The following is a 19,323-nucleotide window of genomic DNA, read 5'->3' as shown; positions in this document are numbered from 1 at the left end:
TTACCGCGTTCACTTGCGCTACCGCGTAAACCAAAGCTATGGTGAACAGCGTAAGCGTCAACCGAAGACTGAACCGGCGACTTAAATCCCAGCGTATGCACTATTTTTTAAAGACGAAAATAGAAAGGTACAATGAGCTTGAATTCCGAAATTCTTCTCTTTATAAGCGTACCCTGAACTTGGCGGCGAGCACCACCGATAAGAGCACTATGAGCCATACGAAGGCCGTTACGAAGAGTACCACCAGGATAGCCGTTCTGAAAATGAAAGAGATCCAGCCGTTATCAAATAACTTCGTAAAAAAACGTTCGACTGGGAGGAAGAATAAAAAATAAAGATATCAGGAACCTGGGTAGAACGATGGAGTGTAGGATGCCCAAAAATAGTACGACGGCCATGACGCAAGCCAAGCTGTTTCCGAAGCCGAAATCCTTCTCTTCTTGGTACTGTCTCTCTTTCTGCCAATCTTTGAAGAAGAGGGTGAACATGTTCACGTGATCGGATTTCTCGCGGTCGACGCTTCGGGCTTCGATCGCTTGCGAAAGATATTTATTGACGCGATTCATCGGCTGATGGTACATCACCGAATGCCTACGAGCGAGAAGTTTCTTAAGAAAAATATCTTCCAAAAGAAAAAAGGAGCCAATGAAAAGTTTGGAGATTCGTACCTCTTTTTGAAAGGTTTTCTCAGCTTGTCGGTCATTTTGAACTTTTTGGGCAAGGACGGTTTATCCGAGGGGATGGGCGTGGCCATGTTAGCGAAAGGAACGTCCATGCTATACTTGATGGAATGCAAAAGTTGCACCACTACGTTTGATACGTTCTTGAACGAAAGTTTCCGACGGCCGCTACCACTCAGATGACGCATTTGCAAAGTGCTAAACAAAGAAGGCTGCCCAGGCCAAAAGAGGAATCGTTAAATACCAAAAAGACGCGTTCTTCCATTAAAGAATATACCTTTTTTCGTTGCGCCGAAGGAATAATGAAATACGAAATGATGTTGTGTTCTCTCAAGTAGGCGTTCCTTTCAGCTCCGTAGCCCTGCTCAACTTCGTACTCTCCGTTAAGGTAGTCCAAGGTAGTCTGGGTAATGTGAACGCGTCTATGGCGTCAAATAAAAAGCGAGGATGTGATTGCCCAACGATTTCCGATTAAGACGTTCATTCCCCCGCGACCATCATCGATTAAGACGTCGATTTTTGGTCTATATATATAATCGGTTTCTTCTTACCCCGGTTCTCCACCGGCCTCCATGCTATTAGCCAGAGTGACGTCATTGCTCCAGACATCGTACTGCCACTTGCGTAAACCGAGGACGCCGCAGAGCACCCTGCCAGTGTGAATTCCGACTCGCATGTTCAGCTGGACGTCGGTCGCTTCGACTACCGACCTACGCGACAACGATAGACGAAATATTGGGTTAGATGGTTACTTACGAAGTCGTCCCCCAGTCGACCCCCAAAGAGACAGAGAGAAAAGACTTAGACTATTAAACCCTGATTCTTTAATGTATTTCGGACATTTTCTACGGCTCTAGATAAATGGTTTTCTGAAAATAGTCTCTTAAGTTTTTCGTTCTATTCTACCGCCTTCTTCGCGTTCATTTTTTATACATTCGAAAAACTTTTTGGCCTCAGAAAATTTCGTTTCCTTATCTACTATATTTGCAAATAAGGGACTTTTCTGCGGGATGCAGAAGCCTAAGTTCTATCTTCCTTCCCCTGGTGGTAAAAAAAATGAAGTTTGCTCAGCGCCCAAGATTGATGGAAAAAGATGGAAAATGTTTGTATATGTATATACGGAGCGGAGAGCTCGTAGGCAGAGACCGCAACAGCTCGGACATCCAATATTTGAAGAAATAGGCCCCCCTCCCCCGACGTAAAGGCCCCAACCCGGTCCTTCCTTAAACGTTTTCAAATCAAAAGGAACTGACCTATCAACATTTTCTATCACTGTCTAAAAGTAAACTACTTTTCCCCATTTTATATACTAGTCTTCGGGAAAAAGTTGGTTGACCAATTTTGGAATACAATTTATAAAATAGTAGGTAAGGTAGGATTTTGCGAATTTAGACAAACCTTTATTTGAAATACTCGAAACGTGTAAAAACGTTCGAAGAAAAGCGCTTAGACCGTATATTTATTGGAAGTATGTCATAAATTAAGCTGTTTTGGTAATATTTTCGTTACAATTTCGCAAAGTCCTAGATTTCCGATAAAGCTCTGAACGAAAAATTTGCATATTGACACAATAGATTCGTTCGATTCAGCGAAATTATTACGAACAATTACCTGTTTAAAGGCATTAAAAGTCGCTAGATGACTTAGGCCTAAGGTGGTGCCTTGGGTATGAATAATTTTAATCCGGGGAACTGGTACTTTATACAGGGTGTTTTAAAAGGTTATACAAATATTTTAAGGAGTTGTAGGGGTGAGTTGAGAAGAACACCTGTTTTTCCACATTTTCCTACGATGAATTAAAAGAGTGACGGAGAGCTTCAAAGTGTGGCCTACTAGCCCCTGGAAGTAGGCTGCAACTAGCGCAAAACCAAGCAGCAGGGACTTTAAATACTGTTCAATTTTACTTTTTTTACGCTGATTAACTCGATTTGTTTACAAAGTCCTTTTTTACCTATCACACGAACCCCAACCTTAATGTTGGCATTTCCCCGCTGCTTGTTTTGGCGCTTGTTGCAGCCTACTTCCAGGGGCTAGTGGGCCACACTTTGAAGCTCTCTGGCGCTCTTTGAAATCATCGTAAGATAATGGGGAAAAAACAGGCATACTTCTCAACTCACCCCTACAACTCCTTAAAATATTTGCATAACCTTTTGAAACACCCTGTATAGGCCGCTTAATTTGTAGTTGGATTTAAGCTTGACAACTTTGGCGCGTTGTATAACACGGAAACGTATCGTATTCCAAATTTATACACTTTATGATAACGGATATTTTTGTTTAGAGAGTATACGTAATGAAATGTAAAATATGGGAGTAAAACCGTTTACCATATCTATATTAGGAATTCTGAAGGGGAGGAAGTAAACAGTAGGCAAATTTACCTAATAAATATTCGGCTTTATTGGGAGGGGAGATAGATAGATAATGTCTCTGGCAACTCTATATATTATCTTTAAACGGTTCTCGAGCGAGTGAAGCGCTGTATCGAAGCGGCGGTGGCGCTCGCGGAGATGGGAGCGGACGCTGGGAGGCAAGTACGCAGCCCGACTAATCCCCGTTCGTTTCAGAATCGATAAGTATTCTCCGGCGCCCTGGCTGTTTGTCGGAAAGCGACGCGACGACACGCGTGTCCTGACGGCGCTGAGAGAGCGACTAGGCCATCCGAAGCGGTTAGAATAAAGTTGGCTAACCCTTGCCCTAATTAAGTATGCAAAGTGGTTTCAAGAGTCAGGGCCAGTGTCTACACGTAACCGCTCACACCGGCTCCTCACCGCCACGCCGAAAGATTTAATTGAATAAAATGGAGGCCGTGCAAGCTCGACTAATTTTAATAAAGAAACATTCCGCGAGCTCGCCTTTATTAAAAAAGGCCGGGAAAATGCGTCTCTAACGTTTCCGTCTGTAGAACAAGATATATTACGAAAACCTTAGTTCATTTATGTTCGCAATTCTACAGATGGCGCCACTAAATCTTTTTTAGAAATTTACTTGTCCGGACTAGTAAACGGTCTTGGAAATAAGAACGGCTATAAAGTAGAATATTAATTGTTGAGATGGCCAAATTTCCAATTTTAAAGATCGCCATTTTGATGGTAGAGATAACCAATTTGAAGGTCGAAATCGCCCTGTTAATAGTATTTATTTCTTATTATAAAGTTTTAGTTTATTTTCGAAATACACATTTTAAACATATCCAAGACCACTATTAACACGAGCGCAGGGTCAACCTTTGATCTCGTGACACCTAGGACAAACACAAGGAGAACGCAACTAGCCCTAAAACACGCTAACACAGTGTTGTGTACAAATTTAATTGGACGAGCCTTTACGCTGAACGTTTTACGGAAAGGGGGAAGACAATTTCCGATTTTTCCCCTTCCGACGGCAGCAGGCGCTAAAGCGTCTAACCAATGAAAACTGTACGAAAGAAAATGCACCACTTTTGACGGGTTGCGTTCTCCTTGTGTGGGGTGCTGTGTTTATTGCTCCTAGGTGTCACTATAGTTACGACTACCGAAGTAAATCGTTTACTCTAGAAATTGTCGTTAGTTAAATTATGGTTCCTCCACTTTTCAAGAGATGGCGTGTGTATCGTTAGGATATATCCGTAGTAAGTATTTCATAATTATAACGCGTTTATTATGATTCGTATCAGTGAAAGATTAGAGTTCAGAGGGGCTCAAACAAAAATATCAAATTTCAGTAACGCGCCGGGGGCTGATTGCAAACGGGGGGGCGGGGAGAACAGAAACGTCACCGGAGATTCGGAGTCCAGTGACACTAGCTCGACAACTTTATTAGTTTCTTAATTAATTCAAATCGGGAGAGCGTTTATCGCCGGTCATCCGTGTAACCCCCGCCCGCAGCTTAATAAATTAATTTGCGCGTTTGACGGACGGTAATTGCTGGAAATCAAGCTCTCTTCTACTAGTCTCCATGCTTCCCGCCGCCCCCGTCGCATGCCGCCACTTTCGATTAGAGTGAACCATCTTCCCTAATGAAATCGCGCGCTGGGGATCGTTTCCCGATAGTCCGACTAATTTGTTTTCTAAAGACGGTTAGCGATTATTTGCCAAACCCTTGTTTCCCCTTTTTTTACGCGAAATCGACTCGGCCCCTTCAGCTCAGAGTTCGGAATGTTCGCTTAAAGGGAGTATAAGATGTTTTGAAAAGTGAAGGGTAGAAATTGTGGTGGCAGTATTTTAAAGCAACAGTCGGCTCCATCATTGCCACCTGCATAAAGATAAGGCCCTTGTTATTATAGATGACAATTAATCTATACGATTCTTCGAAAAAACGACTTTACTGGGGAGCATGCTGCCATCTATTAATGGCAAAGGAAGCTAAAATTCCAAATAGCGAAACAATAGCGTCGTAAGTATTGTAATTAGACAACTTATATTCTACTTACAAGGAGACGACCCGAGGTGTAACGCACCGATTTTGTTCAAACTCGGGGGTTTGGTAGACCTTCATTTAACTTGAAAAACCCTAAAGGGAAATGTCTCCATAGGCAACCGTTTTGCCATGGCAACCAAAAATAATTTTGACAACACAAAATGGAAATTTTCCCATTGAATATAACATGGGAATCTGACCAATTTTAATTACCTCCCTGTAAAAAATTTAATCAATTTCGAACTTTTTCATAATTTTTTTATTTATGTTTTCTATTTTTAGCTTTTTCAAAAATTTTATTTTGACAACATAAAATGTATATTTTCCCATTGAAAATAACATGGGATTTGGACCGATTCCAAGGGTCCCCCCTGTGAAAAAATTTAAAAAATTGAAAAATATTTAAAATACCAAAATTATAAAAACAATTGTTAAAAATTGACGGAAAAAATCAAAATTGATCACATTTTGATCAATTTGAACCAAATGGGTGAAAATGAACCGATATGGCTTAAGTAGGAAAAATTTCCATTTTATGTTGCCAGGGCAAAACCGTTGCCCATTGAATAAATTCCCTTTAGGATTTTTCAAGTTACATGAAGGTCTACCAATCCCTCGAGTTTGAACGAAATCGGTGTGTCTCCTTGTTAGAGTAATCCGCACTTCAGTATAGGAAGATTGGAGTTTTGACAACATTCACGCGGTAGATTTTTAAGCAGTCTTCTTCGGACAAACCATCTTACATTAAGATCGAAGAAACGCCTGCGGCAAAGGCGCAAACGACTGAATTTTCCACCAGGCGGTGAGAATAGAGTATCCTACAGAAATTTCCCCCTAAAAGCCAATCAACAGAGCTCTCAGCGGCAAAAAAAAAAAAAAAAAACAATTCGCGGAACCAAACCTTCGAGCTTCCAAATTTATACTTCGATTAATCGACCTTCTTTGATTTCGTGGAGATAATGATCATTATAGATTTCCCTATTATACGAAGATATCGATAAACTGGACAAGGCTATTTTCCTCGGAGGCAATGAGCGGATAAAAAAAACGGGTAATTAGGGCCTAAATCCCTCGTTTAAATAATCCGTCTCATTTCTGCACCCTTTAGAAGTTTATCACTGTTGAGTAAAAGCGGAAACCGTGCGTCGAGAGTTAGGAGGACTTAAGTTCGCAATTAGCAACCGTGGTTTCGAGAGGGTTGCCACGGCTGAGGATCAAAGAGACCGAGATGGCTGAGCTCGAGAGGTATCGAAGCGTCCAAGTTGGAAGCTAAGCGTTCCTCTCCACTTTTCTCTCCGTTCCCGCTCTCTTGACTTAAGTCTTTGGGAACTAGGCACGAATATTCGGCCAAATGATTCGGCTACAGCCGCTCAATTTCAGACGCGAGGACGCGGAAAAATGGAAAAAAGAGGTTCGTTTTAGGGCTCAAAGAGGGGTTCGACAAATACCACTTCAAAATAACTTTCCTCGAGTCGTTTGAGAAGATATTTGCTGTTGCGGAAAGTACCTCCGCATTCCACGTGTTCTTCAAAACAGCCACTCGAATGAAGGTCTTCTATTAGAAATCAGATCGTGTTGTGATAATTTCACGATTTAAATAAATTTTAAAATATGGCTATTGTAGAAACACTTATTTGGTTGCTAAGCGTATAGGTTATTCTCTAGATTTAACCAAAGATTATATTACGTTGTTTTCATTATTACTAAACGGTAATGCTAAGGAGACCTTGCTAGGAAAGCTGCCAAAACAAATCTTATAATATCCCTACATAACACTTTACACCGATTATCTTCAGCGCCTTCGAGCCTGTGCTCTAGCGGTCAAGGCATATCATAGGACCCTCAAGGGCTGTTAATAACGATTCCTCTGCGCGTGATCTTCGTAGATTATTTCAGATTGAAAGCAACGAAATCTCAAAAAAAAGATTCACCGTTGCCAATGATGTACGTCACGTCATTTGTATGTGTTTTGCGCTTGCTTCTTCTGAAGCTAATTCTTCAGCATTCAAGTCACAGTGGTATTTTTGAGCTATCTTCAAACTATTTTTCTCTAATAATAATAATAATAATAATAATAATAATAATCAGCTAGGCTAATACCCAAGGCACCACCTTAGGCCTAAGTCACCAAGCGACTTTTGAAGCCTTTAATTCAGGTGGCATGTTGGCTATATAGGGATTTTAAAGAATGAAATTCGAAGTCATCGGAGTACTTTGATAATTTCCGAAACCGCCAATCCAGATGATTATGTATAAGGTCAAGTACTTCAATACAGTCAATTTGGAATTTTTCTTTTCAAGCACGCTACTTCCTTCATCTTCAGCATGCTCAAGAAACCAATCTTTTTACTTTTCTCTTTCATCTTCCTTTGAATTTGGTTTCTAGGTTTAAAGTTTTACACATATCACAGGCCTCCTCGTAAATATCTTAAAGACAATTTCGTAGTTGAATTAGCTGGTCCCTTACTGTTAGTCCCCTTAAAAGTTTACTTCCACGGGCAACAATCATGTTTTTTCTCTGTAAGGCAATGTTTACTCGATCTACCTTATCCAAAATCATTTTCTAAAGCGTCCGACAGCAAACGAATTCGTAATTAATCTGTTTTATAAAACTGCGTTTTCGGGATTTTTGTTTTCTTCAATTATTTCATATATCCCAATAATTACATTTTGCAATTCATTATGTAAAGGGTTCGCTGCATTTTTTTGGCTGAATACCTGGTATTACTATTTGCTTTCAGTGATACGTCTAAAGCCACGTTCACACTAGAGCCTAAAACCCAGTTTAGGTCTGTTTGAATGCCAGTTTTGACCGCCTACGATAATTCTTGGTTCACACGTGCGAAATCGCTTCACCCCGGTGCGTTTATAGCCAAGGCAAATTATGACTAGAATTTTGAAAATACTAAAATGTATCCCAAAACAATTAGGTAATCATGTTTAATATACATATAGTAATATTATTTGACATTGTTTACAATTTTATCCCCATTATTTTTGGAAATACGAGCAATTTTACTTCCCCGCCTTGTCGTTTTGAAAGCGATTCTAAGCGAACTGACTTGGACGAGTTGCTTCCCGAACAAACACGAAGCGATTTCTCACGTTGGTTTTAAAAACCAGTTATCTAAACGAAGCGAATTTAGGGGTAAGTGTGAACGTAGCTTAAGTGTTTCCTTAAAATATCCCATCGATTAGTTGACCCAAAAAAAAATACAAACAAATTTTGTACGATACCAAAAAATGTGATCATGCGTGGTGAAACACTAGTTGCGTGTACACCAACAAGGTTAATAGAGTGCGCAGCACAAGGTACAAATGTAGCAAACTCATTCTTTTTTATTTGCGCCATTGTCTTAACATTGAGGCTTAGAGTTATTAATGTACTCCGTCATTTTCAATTTTTGATAACACTTTGGTGGCTAATCCTAAGCCAGTTTTGTCTTTAGATTCTATAAAATCGATAAATCTTACCTCGAGAGTATATTAACAAATTGAGATATTTTTACATATCTGATTATTTGTGTCATTTGTTCCTTGTGTGATACATCAGGTGTGCAGTTAAATGAAATCGAATAATATTTGGCTCTATTTCTTTCTTTTATAATTAGTTCTGACATAAGAATCAATCAAAGTTAGAACTTTATTTTGAATTTTCCATTAAAAATAGGAAATATGCTTGGTGTCTGTCAATTGAATATTTTTGATGTGCTTGTTGATTTCGCTATCATATTTTCCGATTAATTTTAGCGTATTAAGAAAAATTCCTGCATTAGGACTTCCAATGCTATTCGAAGAGCTTCGAAGTGCCAAGTTATTGTCTGCGCAAAACAATGTAACATCTATTACGGCCCGTACGATATGCCTTCATTTATTTTTCGCTTGCTCTATGGCCCTTTCCAGTGAAGAGTCAATTGTTTTTCCAACATTCAATTGCTTTTGAATTTTTTACCAAATAATAAATGCAGTTCTGTGTTCTGCATTGTTCTCATGACTTGGAATTTGTGGATTGAGTTTCTTCCACGTTGAAAAACCTCTAGAGGTATCGGTTATACTTGATGATGACATTTTGCTTGTCCCAAATAGCATACAAGGGAAACAAAACACAGATTTTTTATTAGTGATTCTCTATTAATTCTTTCACCATTAGGCAAAAAAAACAACTGCTGTTAAATACGACCTTCTTCATTTGCGGAATTTAAAAAATTCGCATCCGTATCTTGCTTAGGCCACTGTTTAACTAAGAGTTTAACGAATTGCTCAGAAATTGGTCATTTAGGCCATGTCCCAGGGTCACGAAAATCAATTGCTTGCGACGGACTAGTTTTCGACGTACATGTAGTTAGTAGTTACAGTAGTTTCACTGGTTTGTCTAAATGTTTGGTGTAGCGAGTTTTATAATCAGTAGATTGACTCGAGGGTTGACTCAACACCTATTAATGGAACAGTAGTAGCAGCGGAAGAATTGGTGCTCACCGTGCAATGACTTTCTTCAATGTTTTGGTGTAACCATTTTTGTCAATTTTCAGCTAACTTCCTACTTTCTTATTATCTCTTAATTCTCTGTTTCCTAAACTCCGCACCAGACTTTTTGTGAAATTCTTTTAAATTAGTTAAAATTAACTGAATTTAACTTAAACCTACTGAAAATTAATTCTGAACGTAGGCACCTAGGAATTGAACCAATGTTGCGCTTGTCTCTGCGTTTTTTGCTTTTGGATAATTGCGCAACGAGATTGCTGTCCATCCATTGTGCCGATATTTCAGCGCTATTTCGCTTACCATCAGATGGTACTCTTCGCTAAATCGGTTTCCCCGTCTTTATCTTTTAGAAATTACTCTGATTTCGTTTAATAAACCACCGCTAGGTTGGCGCCAGAGTTCGATAAGGTCAGGGGATACCGCACTTTCCTCTGGAGTTTCACATCTTTACTTACTGCCTGTTTGCTGGGTATTTTCGAAAAGCTATGTGGTATCACATTTTGATACAACAGATATTATACAAAGCAATAATTATTATAATAATATAATTTTTATTATGATTAACCATTTTTTTAAATTACCACAAATTTAGAATTTTATGAAAATGTAATCGACAATTTTAAAAGTAAATTTAAAAAAAGAATCGACTCTTTCGGCGCCCCACCGATTCTGGCACCGTCTCCTTATTACGGCCCTGCTTGAATGAATAACCTCTAGCCAGAACCAACCTAATGGCCTTTTACAGCCAACGGAACACCTTCAGTCATAATTAGGAAGGTGTACAGGTAGGCCACAAATCATTTCTTCTAAATATTCTCGTGGAATTCACGGCTCTAAATTTAGAAACCGAAGCGGTAATTGCCGCGACGGAAAACCTCTGGCTGTAGAAAAAAACCTCACTCGCGTCTGCTGTAACCAGAAACCTGCCAAGTTAATACTCGTAATTTGGAACTTTCAACCTCTATCGAAGCGTTGGTGTTTTGGGAATGGGCCGAGTAACGTGATTTATGACCCCGGTTAACGGCCCGAGTCGATTTCCATCATATTTTGCAGCTAGAGTCTCAGCGATTTTTCACCGTTACTCAGTTTGTCGCATCGCGGTCATTAGCCCTTATTGTCCTGGTGACTTAAGGCAAGTGGCGGCTCCGAAAAAAACCCCTTGGATACTTTCCCACACGGCAACAAAATGACCCAGTAAAGTATCGCCCCCTATTGTTAGATTTCTCAGATTAACTCTGCGAAGAAAACTACCCGTAACGTTTTTAAGAAATAGTTAATCCACAACAATTTTTTTTAAACTATCTGGTTGAAATTTTGACCCACAGCAACTGATTTGATAAAACATAATAATATTATTATTATATATATAAACCAAACCTAATCGATAATTTGCAATTTATAAACATGGTATAAATGACAATTTAAATTTTATAATTACTAACCTAACCTTAAAGTAATTGCCGTCTCTATCGTTGCAGCAGCGCGAAATATTTTAATTTTGCCACTTTTTCAAATTTAGTCAATGCACTACAATCTCTGTTGATAAACACAATAAATGCGTGTACATTCCTTTATTCGCTTACATCGAATTTTATTTTAAACCTAATACAATCATTCTCACACATAGAAATATAAATGAGACTAGAAAACCTGCGCTATCCGGTAATCTCAAGGAAAACGGGCAAGCAGGGCCGGATTAAGACTTTATGGGGCCCTAGGCCCAAGTTAATTTTGGTGCCCCCTTTCAATAGCGAGCGAAGCAAGCTAGGCGCTTCCTCAATTTATAATTGAGAAATGGAAGGAAAATTCATTTTGCTGCCAGATGTAGTATGTCGTCAGGGGCTAGATGGCAGTCCGTCAGAGAACGTGACAATCAAACATTTTTGGTTCATAGGGGTGGACGAAAATATTTGGTGAAAAGCAAATGATTAAAGTTTTGTACTTTTATTTTTTTCGAACCCTCTTGGTGCCCCTTGTAGGCTTGGTGCCCTAGGCCCAGGCCTATTCGGCCTATTGGTTAATCCGGCCCTGCGGGCAAGCTAGAAGGCTGCCATGAGAGTGGTATCGCTACTAATCCACGCAGGAGTGCGCCATCTATTAAACAAAAATTAAACTTTTTAAAATAGATGGCGTGCTCCCACAAAGAATTCTAGCGATTCCACTCTCATGGCAGCCTTCTAACTCGTACATCTCACCACAATCTAATCGTGCTTATAGTCTCATTTCTATTTCTATGTTCTCACCTACCGACAACGACATCTATTAAGCCATCAAGTTACTACGCTAGAGCAACGACTTGCTTTAAGTACTTCGAAATTTGAAACTCCTGTTTTACAAAAAATTAGACGCCCTCACCTTTTAAAGAATGAAAACAAAAAGAATCCTAAAGCGGATATGGTAAAAATTGAAACTTTTAACACAAGACCAGCTTGATTTAAAAAAAAACACAGGCTTGAAAAGTCTCGCTAGAGGTCATATTAGACTGGAGGAAAGCGAAATACTTATAGACAAAAGGTTTGCAGCCATCCATCTCCCACACGAGCGTACCCATCGGACCGTGAATTTTTTTGCTCTCAGCGTACGACCAAAAAATAGAAAAATGGTAGCCTTTGCATCCCACGTTGTCCGGGCGCAAAAATAAAAGTATTCGCTGGAGAAATATTTCCACGCATTACGAAAATTGATTTCTTTCTCCGGGGAAACGCTAGGCGGCGCGTTAACGTCTCTCGAGAATGAGAAATCCTAGAGGGCGCGGCAGTGTTTCCCCCTACTCGACGCGTTTTGAATTGTTTCACCCGAAACACTATCACGCCGAAGGAAACGAGCTCCTAGCTTTTATTTTACCTATCTTTTTAGTGGCTATAACTTGAGGACCAGTGCTTATACATTTTTTTTCTTTCCAGCTCTTAACTCTGAATGAAAATCAACTAAAGTTGCTTTTGTTTGGAGGTATCCAATGCTTCGAAATAGAGAGCTACGAGACGGGGGTTCACAGTCTAACAAGCCAAGGCCGTGGCCATCAGGAAGCGGCAGAGGAGTATCTGATGATGACCAGTCAAATGGGTCGAGAGTCCGACGCCGATGAAAAATGACCAGCGCCGGCGTGACCTATTTTTAGAGCGACAATTTGGTATTGGCGGCGGTTTTAGGGTAGTTTAATTAGCGGCGGTGGCGTCGGCATTAAAAATGAGTTTAATAATATAAGAAAATTAAAAATAATTAACAAAAAGACTATTGTGCGTTCGTTATTCTAAAAAAAAGTTTCCACACCTTACAAATAAAGTTTGAGACCTACATTTTTATAACTATGAACTCATTGGAAAACAGAACAGCTCGTTAGAAAGAATACTACTCGTTGTTGGCCAACTTCGATCAAAAATAATAGCGGCGCACCAAGAAAAGGTCGGCGGCGTATCAACGGCGGCGTCGGGCTCTACAGAGGAGCTACACCGAGTGGCTAACCCGTAAGAATTTGCCTGTACATCGCTTACGTAATCTTTAATGAGTTGAGTACACATGATTAGGCAATGAGTACACATGATTACGATGAATACAGATGATTACGATGAGTACACATGATTACGATGAGTACAGATGATTACGATGGGTACACATGATTACGATGAGTACAGAATGATAACGATGAGTACAGAAAGATTACGATGAGTACAGAATGATTACAATGAGTACAGAATGATTACGATGAGTACACAGGCAATCCAAAACTTTAAAATTGTTACAGATGAGTAATTGAGTACGGGATAATTCCAATGAATACGCGTGATTACAGATGATTACGCGCTATTACAAATGATAAAGCTTGTTTTCCACTAGCGCGCGTCATAATGTTATTTTCTTTACGCGCGTAAAACGTTGTTGCGCGCGCCAGTGGAAATAAAGCTTTACACTTGATTACAGATGAATACGCGTGATTACAGATGATTACGCGCTATTACAAATGATTACACGTTATTACAGATGAGTACGCGTGATTTCATAATGATTACGGGTGATTACAGATGAGTACGAAGATTACAAATGATTACGGGGTTACGAATGAGTACAAAAGAATTCAGAAGATTACGTAATCATTACAGTTAGGGTGTACACCGATTACGGGAAGCGGTCAGGCCCTCGAGGCTCAAGCTACACTCACCAACTTCTTCCAGAGTTAGCAACACTTAGGTTGAGTTGGCAAAATTTGCCTGAGTTGGCAAACATAATCTGCAATGATACTCTTTAAATTCAATTTTACATCTCCTAAAAAACGTCTTTCATATTATTTCTGATGGGTACTCTTACTACTATGGAGACTAGCGCCGCCGATCCAACGCCGCAGCCGTCGATATTTTGTGTGGCGCCGAACCACCGCGTCATTTACTTTTCAGCGCGCCGCCGTTAAATTTTGACCCCGCCGCCGAAATTGTTTTGGGATTTTCTACGTAACTTTATTTTTTTCATTCTAAACATTTTTGATTTTTTTTTTGAATTTTCAAAAAGGGGGAGAAACTTTGGCCCCTTCGCACCACCGCCACCGAAAAAATTCAACGCCTCCTAGGAATTTTGACAAATCGGCACCCCGCGCCGCCGCCGGGTGGTTTTCGCGAAACGCCGCCGCCGACTCCAATCAAATCGGCGCTATGCTCTATATACAACATAACATTGAGAAAAAGTGGGCTGAAACTACTCGGGGTAGTCCAAAGATGTTCTTCTACTGAAAGTGCTTCGGTTGTGAGTGGTAGAACTCCACCAGGAATAAGAGCTTACAATTTTAGTTCCGCTGTTTCAATTAACACCTGGTATCGAGTATGGTGGAAAACAACGAGACAAGACAGTAAATAACGAGCGCACTTATAAAACTAGTTCCGTGTTGACCAAGCGATTAGACGAGCGCTCTACAACTCACGTATTTCTCAGATTAGTTTTCCGAGAGTTTATAACAAGAAAACGTGCTGTACGACACGGTAGAACGACAGATGGGCAGTTGATGAACTAACTGACTCCCTGTCGTAAATTGGGATCGCAGCCAAGATGAGATCGTTATAAACTGAGAAGCTTATCAATTTGGGCGCTAAGGTAAACTTTACGTCGTCATTGCCTTCGACGGAACTGTCCACTGACTTTGGACCCACTTCCCAAATGTATCGACGCCCAGATGGCGGATCATACCGATTCTCTATAACGTCGAATTCGTCGGGAGGGGGTGTAAGGGGCGTGGTAGGACCGATGGAATCTAAAACTTGGTAACAAGGCCAATTATCTCCGTAACGCGTCTTAATTGTTACGGTCGCCGTGGCAACGGCCGTAATTAGGCAAATCCGACAATTATACGAGCAATGGCGCGTCGTCGGGGACCGAATCTATTAATTTTCTTCCCGAAATAGCGGGACTTTAGGACTTTGGACGCGGGGTCCGTTGGATCCCAGCCAACCACCCGACGAATAATTTCTCGGGGACCCGAGATATCCCCCGGTATTGATTATGAAAATGATGGAGTACGTCGGATCCCCTGTTGCTACAGGCCCCCGCGACCGGCGTCGTCTGCTACGGTTTCATCTTAGGAGCTAGACTCTTTCAAGGACAATCATTTTACGGAGAACTTGTTCCTAACTGGAAAACCTTCAAAAAGACACCGAAGAAAGTGAAGAGGCAGGGGGGGGGGAATAAACCTTTTGATTTTGCCGAGAAGTGGGTGGGTGGGGGAAAGGACTAGACGTGGCTAAGGTTAGGGGATTTTAAGCCCCCCCCCCCTTAGCTATCTCTCCCGTGTTTTCGTATGACGCGTAATTATGAATGGAAAGAAAGAAAAGAAATTGCCGAATTTTATACAAGGCTAACCACGTACTAGTATCAACGCGTAGGAAAGGGTATAAGTCTTCGCGTCGCTCTGCGTGTGGGAAGTACTTGGTTCATTGCCAACTCCTCCACTAACTAACTGCAGATATCTAACGAGGAAGAGCGAGAGATGTAGAAGCTGAGTCGACAAATATACAGAGCTATGTTAGAGCGTCGTCAGTTCGGAAGCACCGCGAGAAAGCCTAGCTTGATTTGTAACTATGTTAGTGATGCTAAATGAATTGGGTTTCGGTCCGCTGCCAAACTGCTCCGGGATATTGTTCACGCTATCTAAGAGTCGGGATCCGTAACATTACTTAAAAAATTCTAGAGTTGTAAATCGGAAAATTTCCGTAAAAAAAGGCCTCTGTAAATTCCGAAAAAAAAAAGGGTTTTCATCCCATGATTAGCCTTTATATTATTCAGCAATTTTAATTTCACGGTATTTTCGCCTCATTTTGTCGAATCCAAAAGTAAAACTAAAACCTCTAGACTAGTCTAGAATAAAAACCCTTAGAAAGTAATATATATTTAATTTTTTTTTATTTCCGCAATTCGGAAACTTTTTCCGCATTTAAATTTTCCAGAAAATTAAAAATTCCCATTATATCCGTAAATTTTGAGCAATAACAAGCTTGCGATAACGCGTAATTACACTTTCATATTTGATTACCAAAAAAAAAGCAATATTTCATACAAAGGTCTCAGAATACCATCGTTATGTAACGTGTTTCCTTCGCGTATAAAATAAAATATAATAATAATCCCCTAGGCACCACCTTAGGGCCAAGTCATCTAGCGACTTTTAAAGCCATCAATTCAGGTGGCCGGGTTACAATGCGTAGGAGGGTGGTAGCAAGCCCTTCATGCCACGCGAGCCAAAAACCCCCTACACTAACTATTACCGTTAACCTCAACAAGTTTTTATGGAAGGGGAAAAAGAAGGACTTGGAGGAAACCCGCTGTAACTAGTGAGGAGAGAACTTGCAAACTCTACGCGGAAGGAGTGGTTCCGACCCAGTGCCACAAGCTGGAATCGAACCCGGGTACTCTGGCTGCGAGGCGAAAGTGCTAACCCTTCCGCCACCCCAGAAATAAAGATATTATATTTATATACCCGGAAATCTTCGTCTGTTTAGCGAATTCTCGTTGTTAGTAGAGTTCGGCGTTTGGATAAAAATTAACTACTTATTTTATTTTTATCCATAACCTACAATAATCCGAAAATATAAATTATTTTTGCATGTTAAATCGTTGTTTATCCATGGATAATATCCATAAATAAACAGTTAACCAAAATATTTACGATTAATCGAAATTTTGTCAGTTAATTTATGTGTTACGCAGAGTTCTAGTTTGTTACAACGTTATCATTGTTAAAAAGAAGGTGGACCATCGTTCGATACATTTTTTTGGTGTTCCCGCGCGTTTGTTTTAGGCAGTCTTCCAGTAACAATCGTATACGGTGTTTATTCGCAGAAATCCCACTTTCTTACGGCTCGTAACTATGGCCCGGGGCTTATCCGACCTTTTATTAAGTTAGTAAGAACATACTCTTCTTTTTAAGGGAGTTTGAGGGCTAGTAGAGAGGGTGGAAAATCGTTTACAGCTCCCCCTAGTGGAAACAGCCAGAGACGAGAAACCAAAGAACGCTGTATAGCGTAGGATGGAGTCTAACTTCGCGACAAAACGCTCCACTCTTTATGGACAATATTGACCGTCCTTGGGTTCAAAGACTATACATACGCTTCGCTACATAGATTGGAGTGTTCAATGGCTCAACGTGCGTGCAATAGCAGTCGTTGGTCAAAATTTTCCCCGCGCTTCAGCAGTGCTACTAGTGGCGCCTCTAACGGCTGGTCAGAAGCTTCTCCCGTGTTTCGAAAGTGTTAACAGGTTTTTTGTATGGAGACGCCTGTCTATAGCGAAGCGTATATAAAGTCTTTGCTTTGGCTCGTGCGATAAGGTCTGAAAAACCCCTTTTGGATCGAGTCGTATTCGGGAACGATGGATCGAATAGCGGCGATGGTTGGTCCGCGAGAGTAGTCAGCCCCGGAGGTCACCCGGCGCAAAACTACGTCAAGAACTTTCCCTTCCGAACTCGATTCGACGCTAGCGCGCACCGTTTACGAAATATCTTTGGCCTCCGAGGTACGTCACGCTAGGTAGCGCTCGAATTGGAAAATCAAAAAAACTTTTTTCGCCTTCGTAATGGAAAGAGGTGGATAGAGACGGAAAGAGGTGGATAGAGACGGAATGCCCGCGAGAGAGACTCCCCCTGCAGGCTAGTTGAGGAATTAACAAATTTTGCAAAGTTTTGGGCAAACAGGAAAAGTGTCGGGCAAATGTAGATTGAATTAAAAGGCTGGGCCTTCCTCCTATCGACGCCCCACTCTTTCGAACGGTAAAGGGTTCAAATATACGGCCTACGCGCGAAACATTTTGCCGCGACCATCGATCCGCGAGGGGGCGCTGTTTCCAAACGCGACCGACCCGCCTTCCCCCGAATGATCAAGGTCGAGCTTATCAGAATTCCGACTCCACCACGAGATGGCGCCTACGTACGATGGGGGTCTCGCCGCAGTCGCCGCCCAAAGCTAGACGCGCACCTCTAACCAGTTTCCACTAATTTAATATCGACACGAATGCGTATTAAATTCTCGTTAAGAGAGAGATGTTTAAACGGGCCCGCGTTGTACGCGTTTAGAACGTTTAATTTTATACCGGTGAGACATCGCGGGGTCACCCGGCTGGACGTGACAAAGGCTAAAATGGAAATTAGCCTTTCGATCACGATGACGGAAACCTTTTCAACGCTCTTACACCGATTCGTTTCATTTTTGACGCGGTATTAATGTAAACGCTAAATACCGCTATATTTAATAAATTTTCGTCACACGCGGCTTTTAGCGTGTCGTTTGATTTAACACGTAGCTCGGAGGAGACCGTATCCCGAGTGTAATTAATCTGGCCAAGATACGCGGCGGAACACGTCATGTTCGTGGGAGATAGGCTCCGAGACCCCAACCGCCCATTGGCCACCAGTAGCCTCGAATTACCGCGGTTATATCGTAGGAGAAGAAAATTCTACGGCTGATCGAAGCCCAAAATTAGCGTTCCAAGGACGAATTAAAATAGAGATTGGACGATTAGTCAGTTCTATTCTTATCTTACTTCTCGGTATCGCGACAATTAGATTTATTGTAGGCGTGATAAGAGCCTATAGCCCAGGGACAATGTCTTCGAATAGCGGCGAAGAATTATGTCTTTTGAGAAACAAAGGAAGTACAGACTGCAGTCTGCCGATTTGTTCCAGTTTCGCGTCTAACTCTCTCTCTCTCTTCCTACTGTGGCCGATCATCGAAATAAGCGTCATTGATTTTTCATTTAGCAACTACAGCTTCCACCTATTTATAGACGCTGTTATTTCGTATACTCCTTCCTTTGTAATATACAGTTTGGCGGGACCACCAACTTCGATAAGTTTATTTACGATTAATTCGATTCGACGATTTGATATAGACGAGCCTGACAGCGTGTATTTCTTCTCCCGGTGGTAGCGTTGCTTCAAGACAAACATTATTGATCGTATAATGGCCGGTTCTGTGTAGCTTTTGTCTCCGTGTGAGGGGGCTTTCTGTACACGATTAAAATGGGAACAAACGAGAACTATCATTATTTTCTAAACACAACATCGCTTGGGTTATTTGATTTTAACAGTTTCAATGGCCCGTTGTTCTCGAAATATCGCGACATTCCGTCGAGGAGAGTTAATTCAATCGCTCGTACATAAGGTTCTATTAGACATAGTCGCCGCTAACTCAGCTGCAAAGACCGACCCAACCGATTCGAACCAATGGTGCCTGAATTTGTAAAACTAGTGGTTTATTCAAATGGAATTTCAATAGTTGATTTTATAAAATAACAA

At 41.0% G+C, this 19,323-nt stretch overlaps 1 protein-coding gene across 1 annotated transcript in view; it reads right to left on the bottom strand.

Annotated features, from left to right (window-relative positions):
* The window catches only part of LOC149932261 (adenylate cyclase 1-like), a 144,958-nt gene that overhangs the window by 5,723 nt on the left and 119,912 nt on the right, over nucleotides 1-19,323 (bottom strand). Inside the window, exons 7-12 of the mRNA XM_090156989.1 lie at nucleotides 1,232-1,390; nucleotides 958-1,102; nucleotides 669-892; nucleotides 349-591; nucleotides 173-257; nucleotides 5-100 (exon numbers count right to left, since the gene is read on the bottom strand). Of these exons, the coding sequence (XP_090013115.1) occupies nucleotides 5-100; nucleotides 173-257; nucleotides 349-591; nucleotides 669-892; nucleotides 958-1,102; nucleotides 1,232-1,390 (952 nt within the window). The remainder of the gene's footprint in view (nucleotides 1-4; nucleotides 101-172; nucleotides 258-348; nucleotides 592-668; nucleotides 893-957; nucleotides 1,103-1,231; nucleotides 1,391-19,323) is intronic.

The sequence above is a fragment of the Leiobunum rupestre genome, chromosome 8 (assembly GCF_980474605.1).
Source record: "Leiobunum rupestre chromosome 8, qqLeiRupe1.1.hap1, whole genome shotgun sequence".
Taxonomy (NCBI): Eukaryota; Metazoa; Arthropoda; class Arachnida; order Opiliones; family Sclerosomatidae; genus Leiobunum; species Leiobunum rupestre.
This window is presented reverse-complemented; position numbering and strand designations above follow the sequence as displayed.